We start from the raw sequence: 19,671 nt of genomic DNA, 5'->3' as shown, positions 1-19,671 counted from the left end.
ACTGTAATCCACCATCACTGTCAATTTGAACCCTGGACCCATTTATTCCCTGTTAGAAATGAGAGGGTAGCACTGAAACACATAAAAGATATAACAAAAACATATTGAAATAGGCAAGATTGGAAATTAATGGGAAGGAGTCCCCCAGGATCCCACTCCAGAAATAAACCCAAAGCAGAAACTCTGTTAATTAGACTTCAGACTACAGATTTATATTATATTAAGTTCCCATAAAATAAAGCTGATTCAACAGTAAAGGCCTGCTTAATGGAGTAAAACATACTATACTCCTGGGCGCCTGCCAAACCCAGTGGCATAAATAAATATGTGCTCTGCCGACACTCAAACCCACTTTTGTACAGGGCTAACCTGACCACACATGGAGTGCGTTCCTAAGTGCCTCAAGACGCCCTCCTAAAAAGACTTGAACTGGCTTCACTGGCTGCATGTCACAAAACAAAGAATGGGTATTTTTCCTGGTGTCTGAGTTGTGTTTATGTGAATTTAGCCCCTATGGAAGGTGCACCCATTTGACAGCCTTGACATTTGTTTATCCATAGAACAGGTACAGTTAAGGCAGTGACCATGAAAGTATCTCACACGCACCCTTGTAACGTGTCTCAGCTCTGACAGTGAACCTTTAGTTCACTCTTCATGTCTAGTCAGCCACTGGCCTCTCTGCTGGGAAAGATCAGTTCAGAATGGTCTCGGATTGCAATGGATTCCACCACTGACCAACAGATTTCCTTGTAACAAAGGTTCAGGTCTCAGACAGCTTAGTCTGAATACAATGATGGTGCCTCCTCCCCAGCAACACACCCACCTTTGAGGCCTCTAATTTGCTTAGCTGGGTGTGCAACCTCATGTAACTCAGCCCACTTCAAGCCATGCTCCCTTGGAACTAGCGTCAACAGTGGCAGTGGCTTTTCTGATCTGGACTTTTTTCTGCTACAAACTGAACTGAGACCATGATCCTCATTTTATATTAACTGCTGAACAGACAGCATCAAATGGTGCTAACTTCCCATCAGCACCAGCGGAGACTGGATCAGCACCAACAAACTGGAAGGGAAAAGGCTTTAGATGCTACCACCAGTCCCCTGAGGTCAGTGTGCACTGCTCATTGCAGAGATATTCTCAACAGCATCCACATACAATCCTAGCACAATCACTGAGACACCACTTTATAATTCCATCAGCTAAATCTTCTTTACAGCTTCCTTCTATCAGCATCGACATTTTCACAGCTCAATAAAAAGCTACAATTGTCTTACAATCCTCTTAATATGGGATTCATTGTCAGTTTAATAACCTCCTCCCTTGAAATTCTGAATCTCTCCGTAGCTCACACTGTGGGGTTAGTGCAATAGTCTTCGGATAACTGAGTTCTAATCCTGTGCAAATGAGCTGCACAGCCTCCTCTTAGTCCCTACTGTACACTGCGCAAAACCAAACCAGGACGTGGGGAACTGGAAAAATCTATAAATGCGTTGGCAGGGCTGCCTAGACAAATATGCCAACATTCAGACTTAAACTTTATTCCTGAAACAAGAGATCTTGGTGTTACCCTGGGTTCTCTCTCTCTAGGGGTGAAAGTAACTTAAAGGACTTACCGTACTCCGGAGTCCTTAGGAGGGGGTGGGGCCTCAACCAGAAGAGGTGTGGCCTCTACTGGAAGAGGCGGGGCATTTAAATTCCCAGGCACGTTAAATCAGGATTTAAACGGCCTGAGGCTGGGACTGTGGTAGCAGCAGCTGGAGCCTGGGCCCTTTAAATCACCCCCGGAGCTCAATGCAGCTGGGAGCCTCGGGGGTGATTTAAAGGGCGCGGGGCTCCAGCTACTGCTACCGCAGCGGAGCCCCAGGCACTTTAAATCAGCATTGGAGGGGCCCCAGGCCTCTGGTGGAGATTTAAAGGGCCCGGGGCTCTGCTGCAGTAGTGGCAGTGGGAGCTCTGACCCCTTTCGATCACCACCCAATCCGCGCTGCCGGAGCCCCAGGGTAGCAGTGGCAGCTGGGGGCTCAGGCGGTGATTTAAAGGGCCTGGGGCTCCGGCTGCTGCTACCACCCTGGACCCTTTAAATTGTCCCCAGAGCTCTGGGGTAGCAGCGGCGGTGCTCCAGCGACAAGTTAAAGGGCCTGGGGGAGTAGCTGCGGCAGGCGCCCCAGGCCCTTTAAATTGCTGCCAGAGGAAGCCAATTCACCCGGTACGGTGCACTGGCTCTTGCCGGTATGCCGTACTGGGCTGTAGTGGCTTACTTTCACCTGCGTCTCTCTCTTGCGCACACATACACACACCCTTGCTGTACTGTCTTAATTGCGCACTAATCACATCCTTGCCTCAGTGACTGCAGTTCCTACTTCCCCATCTTCCTGAATCTCTGCTCTCCAACCAAAGTTCCAGGGATTCAGAATGCTGCAGCCAGGCTGCACTCTTGGTCTAGGAAATGGAGCTGCATTATCCCAGTTCCTCTGTTATGATTGCTGGCGTCCTTTCCACAACTCTCCATCTCCAAATTCAATTCAAAATTGCCTCTCAGATTTTCATATCTTCTTGGATTCCCCCCGCCTGCTTCTCTGACCTCAGATCTATCCTCCTGTAACTTTAGCGCCCTCCTGGCCAAGATGGGGTCTGTTCTGCAGGCAGTTCTGGCCAAGAGAAGGCGCGCTTAGGAACGCAGCAGTGAAAGTCCCTTCTGCCCCAGAGGCACCTGTTCCAAACACTCTCCCCTACAGGAGTGAACACACACCCACACATCAGAATAGTACAGTGAATATAGTAAAGGGAAATATTTATTCACAAAGGGATGAATGGAGAAAAAGAACAGGGGGAAAGACAGGGAGAGCGGTAAAACAGAGTTGCATTCAACACAAGGCCCCACAGGCCCAGTGGTAGCACATTCTGAAAGGGCAGACACTGAGCAGTGAGTCTGCACTCAGACTTTGGAAGTCCAGGGCAAAGTTCCAGTCCAGTGATGAGTCTTGGGTGCTTCTGGTCATCTTCGGTGCCAGAGAACTTTCCTCAACAAACTCATCCAGGGCCCTCTTCTGCCACTCTCTGCAAAGCCACACAGAGAGACCACTTAACTATCTAACAGCCTCCCTCCTTATCCCCACTGCAAGCTCCAGTATTCATAGCCCCATGCAGCTCTGGGCAGCCGTGATACTGGGTCCAGCTCTGGCCTGTCCTTCTCAGACAATTCCTCCCTGGCACAGTGCTCCTCCTGGCTCCGTCCTGGAGTGTCCCAGATCCAGGCAATCAGCACTCCCCTCTCAGGACAAAGATTTAAAGGGGCCATGCTCTCTCAACCCCAAAGGGGATAGACTCCTCTCCCACCCACTCACTCACTCAGTCTCCTTTCCATCTCATTTCCTGCCCACTCACCCAACTCTTCCAATCCTAGTCAGCTCCACCTGGAGTGAAACAATGAGCAAACTCACAATGGTGTGAGAGCCACAGGCAATCTTGCCTCCCCCCACCCCCTTCCCTTAAAAGGCAGTGACAAAGGAAGTATAGGAGCTACCAGTGCTCCCACAGCCCATGCTGTCCAACAGCAGGCAGGAAGGGGCAGCCTGGATGGAAAACGGGAATGAAATTCCTGTTCTCTCCCAGCATTAGAGGGAGAAAACCCCCCTCCCCGTCCCTTAGCAACCAAGAGAAGGAAGGACAGAGCAGTCAGCTCTCCTCCTTCCCAGCAGTGACAGAACAGAGGAGCTGAAGACCCACTTCACCACTGAGTGGAGTCTCAGAGACACAGTGTCATTGCCCAACCCAAGATGGCTTTGTGGCATTCACGCTTGCAACAGTCCACAGTAGCTCCCTAAACTGAACTTCCCATGGTCCTCCCATCCTAAGTTACAAGGGAGAAATGAGACCTCGTGACTTGAGCAGAGACCAAGGAATCCTGGAATTCCAATAATGGCTCTGACACGGAATCCCTGTGTGGCCTTGGGCAAGTTGCTTAAACTTTTCAGTGCCTCAGTTCCCCTGACTGCAAACTGGGGCTAATGACTCCTCCCTAACTCAAGCATGCTGCAAGGCCTAATGACTTGTAAAGCACTTGCAGGATGTGATGTACGGCAAGACTATGTGTTAGTACAACATAACATGGATCATCTCAAAGCTTAGGTTCCTAAATAATGATTACTTTTTCAAACCGGGAGTTGGCTTGCCAAATGGCTGCAAGGTGGACAGAGAGGAACATATTCCCAAACCTCTTCACTGTACAAGGACAATTACAAGTATTTATTTGCTTTTTTTATTACTATTGAGCAGGCAGCAAAGTGTTGTGGTCTGTTTGGAAGACTCCCCAGTGATTCAAAGCCCAGGTAAAGAAATGCCAGATAATCCTTATGGGCTAGATCATGACTATACAGTCTGCTCTCATTCTGTCCTTGGAGCACTCTGAGAAGGAGACTGTGAGGCAGAGTCTCACAACTACCGTCCTGGATCCCTTGCTGCTCCAAGGAAGAAGTAAACTCTACCAGATCTATACCAGAACAGTGCACGCTGCCTGATGCACTATAGGGTGGAGCCAGGGCTCTGCCATCCCCCACCCTTTCGGGCCTTCCCAACCACTTGCACAAACTGGTGCTCGTGTCAGCTAATTTAGAGCCCGCTTGTTTCTTTAAGCACATTCCAGGGCATTTAAACATTGTGACCCATTGTTCACTGAGATAAACACTGAAGCTGTCACACAATCACATTCATTGAGAAAGATAAGACTAGTTGCTCATGTATCACTCATTGCATCTTATGACAATCTGATCCGTATAAACCCTCTTTTCAGACAGGAAGGCAAGTTGCATCTTGGCTCTCAGAGCCACTGGCATCTGATGGAAAAAACTTCACTCTCTTGTCATCACTCAACCTTTCCAGCCAGCCTCTCCCACATCTGGGGGTGGATTTTACATTACCTCTACGCTATGCTCATGTCTACGCCAGCAATTTTTGTGCCAACAGATGTGTTGTACCAAATTCAGAACAACTATCTCCCCTGATCAGATCCTGCAAAGTCAGCGGAGACTCAAATCCTGTTAATACATAAGCTTTACTCAAATACAACTTACTAGGCTCCACACAGGTATAACAGGATGAAAGTCTATGGCCTCTTTTATACAGGTAGTCAGGCTAGAGTATCTAATAGTCTATCCTAGCCTTTGAATATATAAATCTATGAATGAACATCAGCCTGAAAAATCTTTTATGATTGGGTTTAAAATCTGCAGATTGCCAAGGCCTTGATGATCCCCTTTTTATTAGCATTGGGCAATTCTTAGAAGGTTTTAAGTAGAGAGGCTCAAGCTGCAAAATTCAGACCTAGATTTCAAACACAGGGACCATCTGGTTCTAGCGCACATTAATGGAGAGAGAGAGGGGGCCATTTGTGAAATTTAGTTCATGATCATCCTCCAGTATCAACTTTCACTTCCTGTTTGAAAAAACATTCAGAAAAGTTTGACTGTTTATTCAAAGCATTTCCACATGTATCCAGTCTGCATGCCAAATGGCAAATCTCCTGGGAACTGGCTTCCTTTGAAACACTTCCAGTATTTCACAGCCTCACCTCTGTTTGGTGCATTAATGTGACCCACTGGTAAATGTGAGTTATAGGTCCCTCTCGGCACTGAGGATACGTGCTTGTTACTATCTATTCATGCGAAGTATCGGCTTATGCTTTCAATTCTGGAAGTCCCCAGTTCTGTCTCCTGTGTGTCAGTCAAGATGGTGGCCATCACATCAGCACGTCTGCTGCATATACACATGGAAATCCAAAAGGGGAAAGCTAATCAAGCTCTCTCTAATCTCAGAAAAGTTATCCCAACCAGATGGCTTAACCATGGTTGAGGAGATTGTTTGTCAGTTGTATCTATCGTTGCAACCCTCTGAGCAGACAAAAAAAAAAAAATGTGTTAGGTTTCCAAGTAAGGGCTTGATCTTGTAAAGTGATGAGTACTCTGGCTCTGCTTCAGCAAAACACTTAAGCATGTGCTTAGCTTCAAACACGAGTCATCCCATTGGCTTCAAGATAAGCATGTGCTTAAGTGTTTTGGTGGATCAGGGCCACAGTGCTCATCACCTTCCAGGATCAGTCCCCTGATAGTTAAAGGATAGTATCAAACAAACAATTCTCATACAGGGATACATTTAATTCAGACACAATGAGATCTTTGAATGGAAGGTGTTAGAGAAGTGCATCATGTTATCGTGATTTACAACAGAAGCTGTGTACAGAGGCTAACTAAATCAGTTTTGCAATACTACTGGCTCATAAACTGAATCTGTTAAGGAGCAACATTATGCAAACCTTAAAATCCAGAATGAGCTCTCTGGAAAGCGTGTGCTTGTTTGTATTGAACCACCACAGAAAAGTTGTTTTTTCCCACTTCTCTTTCTTTTGCTGGGGTTGCTGCCTGGGATTTGTAAAATAGCACTGCTTATTAACAGCACAATATTGTGTCCGGCATCCAACTATTCTGAATGATATATTCAAGACTCAAAGCAGCGCTGCATTCAGTTGTTATCAGAAATTAAGCTAGTGGCACCTAAAAAACACCCAGCTGCTCTTCAAAACTCAACATGGACTCATTTTATCTATGCTACCTTTTTGACCTACTCCTAGGCAATTCCCTCTGCTCCACAACACTCCCTCTCATTCTTCTCCTCTGCATCCCACTTCCCATGCCTCTTTGCAGTTGGGGAGGGGGGTCGCTCTTTCACTTGTGTTATCCCATCTCTTTAGAACTCCCTTCTTCTCCCCTCTGTGAGAAGCTCTGAATCACCCCTCTTCCTTTAAATCTTACCGTAAAATCTTCCCTTTCTCTGCAGCTTGTTTGTGACTCTCTCTGTTTAAAGCATTTTATGAATGAAGGGCACTTTTCCCAGACCCTTTTTATCCCAGAGGCCTTTCGGCACAGCACACTGAATCCTCTTTATCAGTTCTCATCGTGTTTATTTGCAAGGCTCATAGGACACCATTGATGAATAAGCACCAAAGAAAAAATATTATTGTATTAAAAAAATACATTGTACTGTATAAGTTGAAAGCTATTGTGTGAGATTTTCAGATGGCTGCCTGAGAGCAAAATTACTTTCCTAACCATTGTTCAATTATTTATGACTTTATTGCTAGTAATTTCAAAATAAATTCTAAACCAACCCTGAGGAAGAAAATATCAGACTCATTTGCTATAGTTCCATTTTCAAGATAAAAAAAAATACTATGAGATTTTTTAATAGAAAAAAAATCCACAGTCAAATGCCTTTAAGGTCAAATATTCTGCACTACTGCAGTCTTAGGCACATGCTGCTGTTGCTCACCCATCAGTGTTACATTAGCAGCTAAAGTTTCAACTCTCTTAATGGAGATACCAGGGTGGCAATGGATTTTTCCCATAGTACCTTTGGTTTCCCCTGGATATTTAGGCAGACTTCGTCCCAAAACCCTCCACCTTTTTTACCAAAATATTTGGTTAGGATTGGCAAAAATCTACCACACTCAACATGAATGTAAATCTTTAGCAAAATTTCCGATGGGCTTTTCATATCTGGGTGGTGGAGTTCATGGTGGAGTTCATGGAGTCTGTTTTTTTCCCATCAATACACACTAAAGGGAGTATTGTATTAGGGACCAATGCAGCTGTAGAGGGGGTGTTTGGCAGAATATCGTGCAAATCCAAGAGAAATAAATCATACTCCATTATCTTTTAGCCAGACAAAGTTAAAACAGTCTTCTGTTTCAGTACAACAAGCACACATTTAATAGCTGCCCGTAGACCTCAATGTTTTCAAGTTGGCTGATTTTCAAAAATATGTTGTTTAAAATAAAAATAAGAACAATGCATTTACACGCAGCAAGCTACATTCATGCTACCCAAGTCATATTCATCTGGTAGCAGGTTACAATTACACACCAGCCCAAAGTAAAACCCCAAATTAGAACACTCCCAAATCAATTAAAACACCAGGCATCAGAAAACGCACCCGAACATAATTCAGGAGAGATCAGGTACCTGCCAATAGGCCAAATTTTGCATGCACGGAAACCAGCGCCGTCCTTAGGATTTATGGTGCCCTAGGCGGGATTATTAAACTGGTGCCATCATGCCTGTCTTGCTCTTAGCAACACAAACACACGCTTACACTACTGGAAAACTTGCCACATGCATGTTATTAAAACCAATTTAACTTAATTAAGCACACTGTAATGCTGATGGACTAGCACTAAAGAAGTAGCACTATAGAAAAAATTCTGATTTGACGGAATGATGCAAATATAATGTTTTTAATTTGTCAATATTTTATTGGAAATTTATATGAAGAGGTATTGAAACAAGGATTTCTTTTTAATTAAAAGCAATCTTTCTGGCTTTTTTGGCTGCAAAATCAGTAATAATGTCATCATATGACAAAGACAAAGTGATATCTTCTTTGATTGCAAGAATAGCAAGACCAGTCAAGTGCTCCTGACTCCTTGTAGAATGGAGTTTTTAATGAGCCTTAGTTTTGAGAAACTCTGTTCTCCTGATGCTACTGTTATAGGAATTGTCAGTAGAATACGAGCAGCAATGTACACATTAGGATATATGTCAACAAGTTGCTGGTATGAATAAACTGTACAAAGTCCATCATCGATTTTGCATGTGGCAACATTGATGACAGTGTACTCAATTCTTCGTACAGTTCAAATCCATTTAAATTAAAACGATTGCCGTGCTTCAGGAGGTTCTCTAGGTCAGGAGTCCCCAACGCGGTGCCAGTGGATGCCATGGCGCCTGCAGGGGCCTTTCAGTACGCCTGCGTACTGGCTGGCAGATGAGCATCCGCCGAAACGCCGCTGAAATTCGGCAGCATTTTGGCAGCCGACAAGCAGCGTCATCCAGAGATGTCACTGCCGAATTTCAGCAGCATTTCGGCAGATGCTTGTCTGCCGCCACGGTCCTTCATCTGGCACCTGGGGGACCACTGCTCTAGGTTCTTGCACTTTGTCATTAGTTGCTCTTGTTCTCTTATTTCGTTGAATTTAGTCCGGTTCAGCCTGCTACCAGCTGAGTGAATGGAACCCCAGGCCAACAGCGGGTTGAGTGGTTCAGTCAGGGTATCAGCCGCCGTCCTGCTCAGCCCGCTGCCAGCCTGGGGTTCCTTGGGGGTCCCCAGACCAGCAGTGGGTGCTGAGTGAGGCCGGCCACCGAGACCCTGGGTGGCAATGGTGCAGCAGCCAGAACCTCAGAGCAGCGGCAGGCTGAGCCGCTCAGCCCACTGCTGCGTGCCATCAAAAATCAGCTCACTTTCCACCTTTGGCACATGTGCCATAGGTTGCCAACCCCTGCTCTCTACACTAATAAGGAGATGAGCATATTACAGTTGTTGAAGGGCTCTATTTAGCAATAACAGGGTTATAGGAAAGTCAGTCAACATTTTCTGTTTCTCTGATGAAAACTGGCCCACTCCCTTTCCCATACCAAACTTGTCACAAATAATTGTCAACAACTTAATTTTCTGTTTTTGGCTAGAATTATTGGATTTGGTTTAAAAGAAAAATATTGAAAGCTGGCCATCAGCGATGGTTCAGCAAGCACTTTTGGGCAACGAAATTTTAAAGATGACATCTAAATGGCAACACAGTACTGCTTATCACCGCGCTCACCCCGAGCCTGCAATGGTGCAAAACTGCAGTAGAGAGAGATAGGTGGAAAACTGCCAAGACCCCGAAAACCACCTTCTGGGGTGCAGAGTGACAACAACAGCAGCAAACCTCAGGTCCTATCACATGCAGCTGGCACCACTGCCAGCCAGTGGATCCATGGTGAATAGCACAGCATCCTGATTTTCAGGTCAGGCACCCCATGGAGCCACAGCAGCTCATCCTGCCTTGTGCAGCTCCCACTGGTAGATGGACACTGCCAGCTTGGGGAGAGAGGTGCTCCCCAGCTAGGGTAGAAGCCACACATCCCCGATATCCTGTTTTTATAGGGCCCATCCTGGATATTGGGGGCTTTGTCTTATCAGGCACCCAAATACCCCCACCTAGGGTGGACCAGACAGCAAAGTGTGAAAAAATCAAGACGGGGAAAATGGGGGGAATAGAGCCTATATAAGAAAAAGACACCAAAAAATTGAGACTGATTCCCTGTAACAAGTGGATCACTTCCCCTACCCCAATTCCCCCTGTCCTGATTTTTCACACATGCTATCTGGCTATCCCCAGCCCAGCCCTGTGTGACCATTCCAATCCTGGCTGCCTGCGAGGAAGTGAGTTACTTTCACTGTCATGCCTCAGCAGGCAGCCAGCCTCCCGTCCCCCCGCAGCACCTCACCCAACCCAGCCCTGACAGAGGGGAGGGGGGAGAGTGGGGTGCTCCATGGGAGGGAGGGAGAAAGAGGGCTGCTCTGTGGGGCAGTAGGGAGAAGAATGGATGTTATGGGGGACAACAAAGGATACTGCCAGAGCCACCGAGTCTGCCTCACCTCACGCCAGGGGAAAGAGTCATACTCACAGGTGAGTTCCTTCCCAGAGATCCCAGCAGCCAATCCCCTCCCTTAGACTGTGCTGCGTTCAGCTCTCTCTAGGACCCAGAAGCCCTGCTCTAACATGCTCCACTGCTTCCCGTCTGTCTGGGCTCCAGGCAGAGTGGTGCCCCCAGGCAGAGTGGTGCCCTAGGAGGCTGCCTGTTCTGCCTATGGCTAAGGACGGCCCTGACGGAAACTTTCACCAACAGTTATGATAGGATGTGTCATATATAACGCCCTATGTGGTTAGGGATTTAATAGTCTTAGTTACCTAGCTCAGTCCACATCTTCCCTAGGCATCAGCATGATGGCTCAGGTCAGCTGAGGCAGTTTTGCTGACAGTCCCCCCAGGACTGGTGCTAGCCCATTGGAAGCCCTAAGCAGGAACCCCCACACTAATAATTAATAGGGGGTCCCCTTGAGCTGCTCAGGCCTTAAGCAATTGCTTAGTCTGCTTAAGCCTAGCACCGGCTCTGGTCCCCGCGTTGTGCATGCTTGAGGAGTGGAGGTAGAGGAGGACAGCTGCACAACCAATATTGGAACAAATAGGTCCATTTTAGCCTATAACACCCCCATGTCCCAGGGTGAATGTGCTGGCTGATAGGAGAGAACTAAGGACCCTGGTAACTGGTTTACTCGTTTAAGAAACATTCTTTCCTAACCATAACCAATAAAGAAGGTAGTATGATTTAACAAACAAAACAAGAGAGAAGTAAGAATTAGTATAGAAATTTCACATAAAAACCTGTTCTCAAGTGACTTCTGGCTAAGTTTGGCAGATCCAGGAAGTTCAGAATGGACAAACGCATAACATGGCACTGGCTCTGACTTTGTTCCTGTGGAATGGATAAATAAACCTCGATAGGACACACGTTGCCGCAAAAGGCTTACAATATAAGTAGACAAGACAGAGAGTGGTGCCCTACTTTGACCCAACTTATCAATAACCAAGCCAAGACTAGAACCCAGAGTCCTGACTTCCAGTCCAGTGTCCTACCCACTAGCCCAGGGGGAACAGCTAAGGAGATGCTTGGGGTCTTGGGAAGAGGAATCCTCCACCAGACTGTGAAGCATCAGCCCAGCTGCGCCATAGGCTACAATACCAGCAGCTGCCCTTGCATCTCCACCATATACTAAGCCATGGCCAATGGAACAACGTATTTGGGGACCTATTGGCTACAACCCGCCTGCTCCATGCTGCCATGGAGAGAGCCTTCACAGAGCAATACTCTGCAGCACATAAGATGTGGATTCCTCAAGCTGTTCCCCTTGCACAGCAGTGGTTCCAATGAGATCAGCACTTTCTATGCCCACTGGTGCTGGGACCAGGACAGGATATATCCTTAAGGTAAATCAAACAAAGAGCTGTGACGTGCTTTCTGGATGCATAACACTCTCTTCCATAGACTTTTGAGTGCTGTTTGTAGCTAAGGAACAGAGGTGCCTTTAAATTTCATTCTGCATTATTTTCCTACAGAATATCTTCAGCAGGGCTGCACAACAGAGCACACAAGGCTACAATGTATCTTGAACAATCACCTGGAAACAGGTGCAGAAAACAAACTATAACCATGAATCTAACCAAAGTTTAGAGGACCCATGTGAGGATATTTGCCTTAGATGGCTGTAATTTTCATCTCTATTTCTTTCTTATAATTGCCCGGCTCTAATTAATCCATACCAGAAAAGAGCAGCAAAAGGAGAAAGGAATGTACTGGGGTTTTTTATGTTCCTGCTATGTCTGATTAACACAAAGCAGTTTGGCAAACAAAGACACCCATCTTGAGCATCAACATCTCCAACTGGCTTCTCAGGATCAGAACCTAGGGTTGAAATATGCTTCTAAACCTGGCATGGGCTCTGGAAGCTAACACATCTTAAAGATGGATCCTATAAACTGGTTCTTTGTGAATCAAAAAAACCCAACCAAAAATATTATATAAAATATTAAGAGCCCAACTTCTCTCTCTGTGCGTACTTGTAATATGCTCTTTACTGTATTATCTGTTTAAATAGCCAATTGAGTTCCAACACATTTTTTAACCTCAGGGATTCTTCTTTCATCCTTCCCCAATAAAGCAGAAGGTCAGCATTACTAAGCAATTAAAAATCAAGTTTTATTTACCCATTCCATAGGAACAAGGTTAGAGGAGTGCCCTATTATGTACTATAGGCTTAAAGATTTGCTAATTTACTTTAATCCACTTAAACCTTTAAAGCATGGATAATGGAAAACAGATAAGAAAACTGTTTCCAAATGTAAAGACAATAGCTTTCTTCCCTCCAACGAAGCATAAAGCCTTAGATAAGAACCCTTAAAGGTCATCAAGGAACCTTTCAACGTCTCCTTTCTCCCTAGACACCCCATTTCAAAGGTCACAGAAGCCTCATTCAGATGCCCTCAGCAAAGAACCTAACCACCGATGTACTGCAATCCTCCAAAGGGGAACCAAAATCAATACTTCAACATTTAGGAGGAAGCTAGAGCTCACAAGGAGGCTCAACGCACTATGGTAATAACATATGGAACTTCTCACACTGGACTGTATAGGTGCTCAGATCTGAAGGTGATGAGGGCCTAGAACTAGATGGAAGAGTAGATAGAAGCTCTGACAGAATCCTAGGGGTACCATTACTACACATAACGACATGGGACCATTTATCTGGAATAAGGACACAGTTCTTCAGGGGAATTCTTATCCTGCAAAGCACCAGTAAGAGGCCTATGATGTTTTTATGTATGGCACTGTAGGTCTCTGCAGTTAGAAAGGCGGCTGCTCTTTTACCCCTAAGATCTTATCAAGGCCGGAGTCTGGATGGAGGTCAGAAAAATCACTGGCAAATGACTACAAACGTATGCAGAAAAAGCCAACAATGGACACAACTAGTGACAATTTTATTATTATTGTATACAATAATCTTGCTCTAAATCTCCAAAATAATAAATGTGCCTTTCATTCAAAGATCTAAAAATGCTTTACAAGTATGAAATAAGCCTCATATTAGCCCCGTGAGGTTTATAAGCATCACTGAACCCACTTACGGATGAGGAAACTGAGGTAAAATTCAGTGAGTCGCCCAAGATGGATCACAGAGTCAGTGGTAGAATGGTGCTGAGAAACCCTGAGGTCTTATCTCCCAGCTCTCTGCTCTGACCTCGCTGCTTTCCAGGACGTAGCACTACAGGAAGGACTCCAGAGCGGACTATCCTATTGTACCTTGCAATCAAGCTAAGGCATCCAAAGGAAGAGAATCTCTTACCTTCAAAAGCAATGGTGGGGTGTTCTCTTCTGACGCATTGCTGTTGCTCAGTTTCAGGATATTCGGGTGCATTCTGTGATGCTGAGAGATGAAAAGTGAGAAGGAAAAGGCTTGCCACTGACAGAGAAATGTCCTTTAATCTTGATACAGCCATGATTTGAGGCCTGCTGAAGATCTAGCTTCCAAGGTAGGCCCTGAGAGGATACCTGCAATGCAAAGAATTTCATTTTAGGAAACGTACATCCCTATCTAAAGTCTGCAACAAATCTCTGGGGGTGGTTTTCCTCTTCCATTACAAACCCACGTGTGTTAACTAGATGTGATAATATTCAGCAAACAATACATTGAAAAATTAAGTGCCTTTACACAACTCTTAGCGTGAAATACCAACGGAATTTGTAACGATACTGAAAAGTGCAAATACTCCAAATACGTGTAAATGGCTCAGTATTAAGTAATTCAAGTAATGCAAATGCACAAATAAACTGCTTAAAAAGGCAGTAGGAAAGAGGCACCAGGTAGCAACATTACAAATTAAAGCCATAAGCTATGTTTTATTCTTGTTCCTATGGGTTCTGAATATTGCCATAAAGATGATCAGTAACTCTTCACACCCTCTTATATCTGCATCTGCAGCAACTACTATATATATCAAAAATTATGTTAAAAGAACATTAAGATTGCAAAATCAAGCACTCAGAAGTTAGGAAATGCCAAAATTAAGATTGCCCCAGCCTCTCAGCTGCCTGCACTGATTAATTCCCTCATCCCACCACATCCTCTCCTATCTTTCATCTCCTCTGCATTCCAGAGTGGCTACTTCCTTTTTCTCTTCCTCATTGTCTGGCTTCCAGCAGGGTGTTTTACTGAGAACACAAGAGACAGTCTCCCTGCTGCAGACTGGAGCATGCTCAGTGCAGACAGAATCTTTAGAGAATTTAGCTGCCAAATTAACAAATTTCTAGTGAGCATGTGCAAAAAGATTTTTTTTTCAAAGGCTTGTAACTTGGCCCAATGTGGGCACTTTTTCATGGGAAGAGCAGAAGGTATGTCCCTGACACCAGGGCAACCACCTTCCCCTGCCACATTTCAACCGCCTGCTCCAAAGCAGGGGGTAGCTACAGCTTTTCAGTGAAATGATTGCAATAATTTTTTAAAATACATGCACAACAATGTATTTTCCCCTAATTTTCTTCTCAGAAACAACCACCACCATTTTAGCTGACACTTTCTGAAAAAAATTTAAGCTGAGGCAGATATCCACCATAGAAGTTTTCAGCCCTAACAGTTACTTATATGGTAAGCAAATTGGGGCAGGGGCAGTCTTTTTGTTCTGTGTTTGTACAGCACCTAGCACAATAGGATCTTGATCCATGATGGGGGCTCGTATGAAAATACAAACAACAGATAAGAAGAACAATAAAGTTGGACAAAGTTATAAGCAATTGTAATGGTCCTCACTTGGGCTCTAGTTGGGAAGTGTGGCCTAGTGGTTACGGCCACAACCCCTGACTGCCATGAGGGTTGTGAGGAGGAGAGCCCGGGCCCTTCCACTCCACCAGGCTCCAACCCAGGACCCTTTGGGCTACCAGTAGTTTAGCAACCAAGAAAGTTGCCAACTTTCTGATTGCACAAAACCAAACACCTCTGCCCCGAGACACCACCCCTTCACTGAGGCCCTGCCCCCACTCTCTCCATCCCCCTCTTTGTCACTCACTCTCCCCCACCCTCACTCACTTTCACCGGGCTGGGGCAGGGAGTTGGAGTGCAAAGGGGGGTGAGGGCTCTGGCCAGGGGCACGGGTTCTGGGGTGGGGCTGAGGGGTTTGAGGTGCAGGAGGGGGCTGGGGCAGGAGGTGTTGGGGATGTTTGTGGGCTCTGGGGGGGGAGTTTGGATGTGGGAGGGGACTCCATCTTAGGGCAGGGGGTTGGGGTTCGGGGTCCTGGTGGCACTTACTGCAGCTGCCAAGTCCCTGCAGCCCCTAGGTGCATGGGCAGCCAGTGAGGCTCCACACACTGTCCACACGTCTGCAGGCACCGCCCCTGCAGCTCCCACTGCTCACAGTTAGCCGGCATTTGGGGCACAGGCAGTGCGCAGAGCCTCCCTGACTGCCCATGAGCCTTGGGGCCACGAGGACTCGGTAGCTACTTCCAGGAGACACACAGAGCTAGGGCAGGCAGCCCGCCCGCCTTAGCCCCAGGCTCCCACTGCACCACCGACCAGACTTTTAACAGCCCAGTCAGCAGTACCGACTGGAGCCGCCAGGGTCACATTTCGACCGGGCATTCTGGTCAAAAACCGGACACCTGGCAAACCTACAATCAAGGCTGCTTAAGGCTGTCTTCCCTGGGCCTATCTCATACAACTGGAAGGGACTCTGAAAGGTCATCGAGTCTAGCCCCCTGCCTTCACTAGCAGGCTCAAGTACTGATTTTTGCTCCAGATCCCTAGGTGGCCCCCTCAAGGATTGAACTCACAACCAATGCTCAAACCACTGAGCTATTCCTCCTGGTCCCCCCTCCCACCAAGGACAGCTCAGTCCAAGGCCTTCCCCTGGTGGGGAAATCCAAACCAAAAAGTAGTAAAAGGGAGTTACCAGTGTCCATGGTCACAGGATACTTCCCTCTCTGGTTGTATCTGGGGTGGGTCCTCCCTTCTCTAAAGGAGGTCCCCTTTGGGCAGCCGTATCAGAGCCTTTAAGCTTCCCTCTGCTCTACTGGAGCTACGGGCAACAGGTCTGCTCACCTCCAACTCTGACCCCCAAATAAACTAATTGTTCCCTGCCTTTTAATTCCTCCAGTAGATGGAGCATTTGCTGCAGTTGTGGTGGGGTGGGGCTGCCTGAACCCAAAATAATCCCTGAACTCCTTGTTGCCCAGTGTGGGGTTTGTACACCCCAACACAGCAATTGAAAATGGGATCCTAGAACAGGAAGCTTCAGGCAACTTTAACTAAAGGTGACACTAGCAGTTCCACGCACTGTAAGAGACTATGTCCAATTTAAATCCTTACTTGGGCTAACTCAACCCTGTGAAGCCAGTGGGAATTTTGCCTGAATAATATGTGATGAAAGACCTCAGAATTTGGCCCTTGGTTTTCACTCCTATTGCATTCAGCGAGTTGTTTCTGAAAAAAAGACTCGGGATTTGGCTCGTTGGCAGTTTTGTCTGACACAGTGAAGTCAATGGAAAGCCTCAAATTGGCTGCAATGGGTTTCGATCAAAGCCCTCAATGCTGCAAAGTTACTACAGGAAGGTATTCAGGGTTTGGCCTGAGGATTTTTCAAATCTTTTGCCTCCTTTTGAGTGGTTACGAGCACCATCAATCCCAAATTATGTCACTGATTGTTCTGACAGACATAGTAATTTCCTTGCAGATACTTGAAAGACATTAGTGTATTAAGTTTACGTATTATTGAGGGGTAGGGTTGTAGGCAACCTCTCAGAGGGGAGGTGTGACATACAGTGCAATCCCATGCAGCATCTTTGTGGCCCTTGTTTTAAATGAATGGTTTATGTATGACTGTGTTCCATTCCATGGGGGCACAGCTACTTTAGCTCCTCCAGGAACTAAAACCAGAAGATGGTGATTAAGGCAAATCAGTCAGGTTATAACCTCCTCCCAGACAGGTACCACCTCCTGTGGAGGCTCACATATACTAGTTCAAACTACATTCTCCAGAGACCAACAGACAAAGAAAGGCCTTTTGGATAAATAGCCTGAGTTTAAAGCAGACTGCAAAGAGATCTCACAAAACTGGGTGAGTAGACAACAAAATGGCAAATGAAATTCAATATTGATAAATGCAAAGTAATAATCAAACTTAATCCCAAATATACATACAAAATGATGGGGTCTAAATTAGCTGATATCACTTAAGAAAGATCTCGGGGTCATAGTGGATAGTTCTCTGAAAACATCCACTCAATGTGCAGCAGCAGTCAAAAAAGCTAACAGAATATTAGGAACCATTAGAAAATGAGATAGCTAATACAACAGAAAATATCATAATGCCACTATATAAATCATTGTTACACCCACACCTTGAATACTGCGTGCAGTTCTGGTCGCCCCATCTCAAAAAAAGATAAATTAGAAATGGAAAAGTTACAGAGAAGGGCAACAAAAATGATTACGGGTATGGAACTGCTTCCATGAGGAGAGATTAAAAAGACTGGGCTATTTAGTTTAAAACACTGGCAACTAAGGGGGGATAGGATAGAGGTCTATAAAATCATGAATGGTGCGGAGAAAGTGAATAAGGAAGTGTTAATTACCCTTTCACATAACAAAAGAACCAGGGGTCACCCAATCAAATTAACAGGCAGCAGGTTTAAAACAAACAAACAAGTATTTCTTCACACAATACATGGTCAACTTGTTGCCAGGGGATGATGTGAAGGCCAAAAGTTTTACTGGATTCAAAAAGAATTAGATAAGTTCATAGAGGTTAGGTCCATCAATGGTTATTAGCCAAGATGGTCAGGGATGCAACCCCATGCTCTGGGTGTCCCTAAACCTTTGACTGCTAGATGCTGGCCCTGGACTTCAGGGGATGGATCACTCAAGAATTGCTTGCACTGTTCTGTTCATTCCCTCTGGAGCATCTGGCATTGGCCACTGTCCTTCCGGATACTGGGCTAGATGGATCATTGATCTGACCCAGTATGGCTATTCCTATGTTCTTCTGTTGATTCAGGGCCTTCTTTCTGATCCAGCAAATGGGTGGGGAGCTCTAATCCTTCCGGAAGGATTGGAAGGACTTGTCCTATTAGGGCCCATATGACTGACCGGTGACCTCTGGTAAGCTTTTTAGCATGTGTATAGGTTCTTTTATTGTTTCCAATAGGTTTTCGCTATAATGCTTTCCCTTTAAGAACAAATGCACTTGCTTAGAAAGAGTTGTGCAGTCACTGACACCTATGGGTAACTACTCTGTTCTTAGCCTCTGGAGAGGATGCGAAGTGCAGACTCTAGCTTGTTTAGGTAGTCTGGCTTGCTGGGAATATCACAGTGTAAGGGAACTCTGCAGCCTGGAAAAGCACTATTCAAGAGGGAGTGAGGAGCAGGTCTCCGCCCAAGAGAGGTGATGGCTGGGAGCCAGAAACCTTTAAGTGGATGTCCTTGATGGAGCACAGAGGTGGGAATATAGGTGCAGTTGCCCTAAACTGTGACAAATGTTACCGGCATTTAGCTATTCTCAGGCCCCAGATTAGCACACATTTCAGAGAGGGCTTTTATAAAATCCCACTGTGATTCTCTCCAGGAGGCGCTATGTCTCAGCTCACAAATACTACAGATGGACATATTTTTTCTTTTAAAAACACAAGCAAGTTAAAATAACAAGTGGCACTGGCAAAAATGAGAGATGGAAAATAATTCAAAGTTAAAGTTAGCACAGTCCATAGCACATGCCATTAAAGATAAGGCAATTTGGAGGGATCACACACACATACAAAGGGTACTACTAGGTTACATGCAAGCTATGCTATGAGGGGAGGCATCAAGAGAGGATACTGTGGGGGCGGAGTGAGGGTAGCGGCTTCAGGAGTGTTACTGAGCTTGCTCAGTCCGTGTGAGCATGCTCAGTACAAACCAAGCCAAGCAGGAAATCAGGGGAGGCACCCCCCCACAATGTCCCCTCTTGTATCACAAACTTTATCATTACAGAAGTGAGCAAGGGACTGAATACAGCAAATATTCTCCACATCTAGGAAGATGTGCTTTGAATCACTCTCACCACACTGGGTTCCAGACAGGACCGGCGCTAGGGTTTTGAGCGCCCTAGGCGAACAGCAATTTCGCCACCCCGTGCGCTGGTCCCGCGGCTCCGGTGGAGCTGCCGCAGTGGTGCCTGCGGGAGGTCCACCGGAGCCACGGGAGCAGCCAACCGTCCGCAGG

The 19,671-nt window shown here is 46.0% G+C and overlaps 1 protein-coding gene across 2 annotated transcripts in view; it reads right to left on the bottom strand.

The window, feature by feature from the left end:
* Positions 1-19,671, bottom strand: part of SEMA5B (semaphorin 5B) — a 403,624-nt gene that overhangs the window by 178,455 nt on the left and 205,498 nt on the right. For both annotated transcript variants that reach the window (XM_075070297.1, XM_075070298.1), the window contains exon 3: positions 13,771-13,976. In XM_075070297.1, coding sequence (XP_074926398.1) covers positions 13,771-13,924 — 154 coding nt within the window. In that variant the 5' untranslated portion in view covers positions 13,925-13,976. The remainder of the gene's footprint in view (positions 1-13,770; positions 13,977-19,671) is intronic.

Source organism: Chelonoidis abingdonii, chromosome 10, assembly GCF_003597395.2.
Source record: "Chelonoidis abingdonii isolate Lonesome George chromosome 10, CheloAbing_2.0, whole genome shotgun sequence".
Lineage (NCBI taxonomy): Eukaryota > Metazoa > Chordata > Testudines > Testudinidae > Chelonoidis > Chelonoidis abingdonii.
This window is presented reverse-complemented; position numbering and strand designations above follow the sequence as displayed.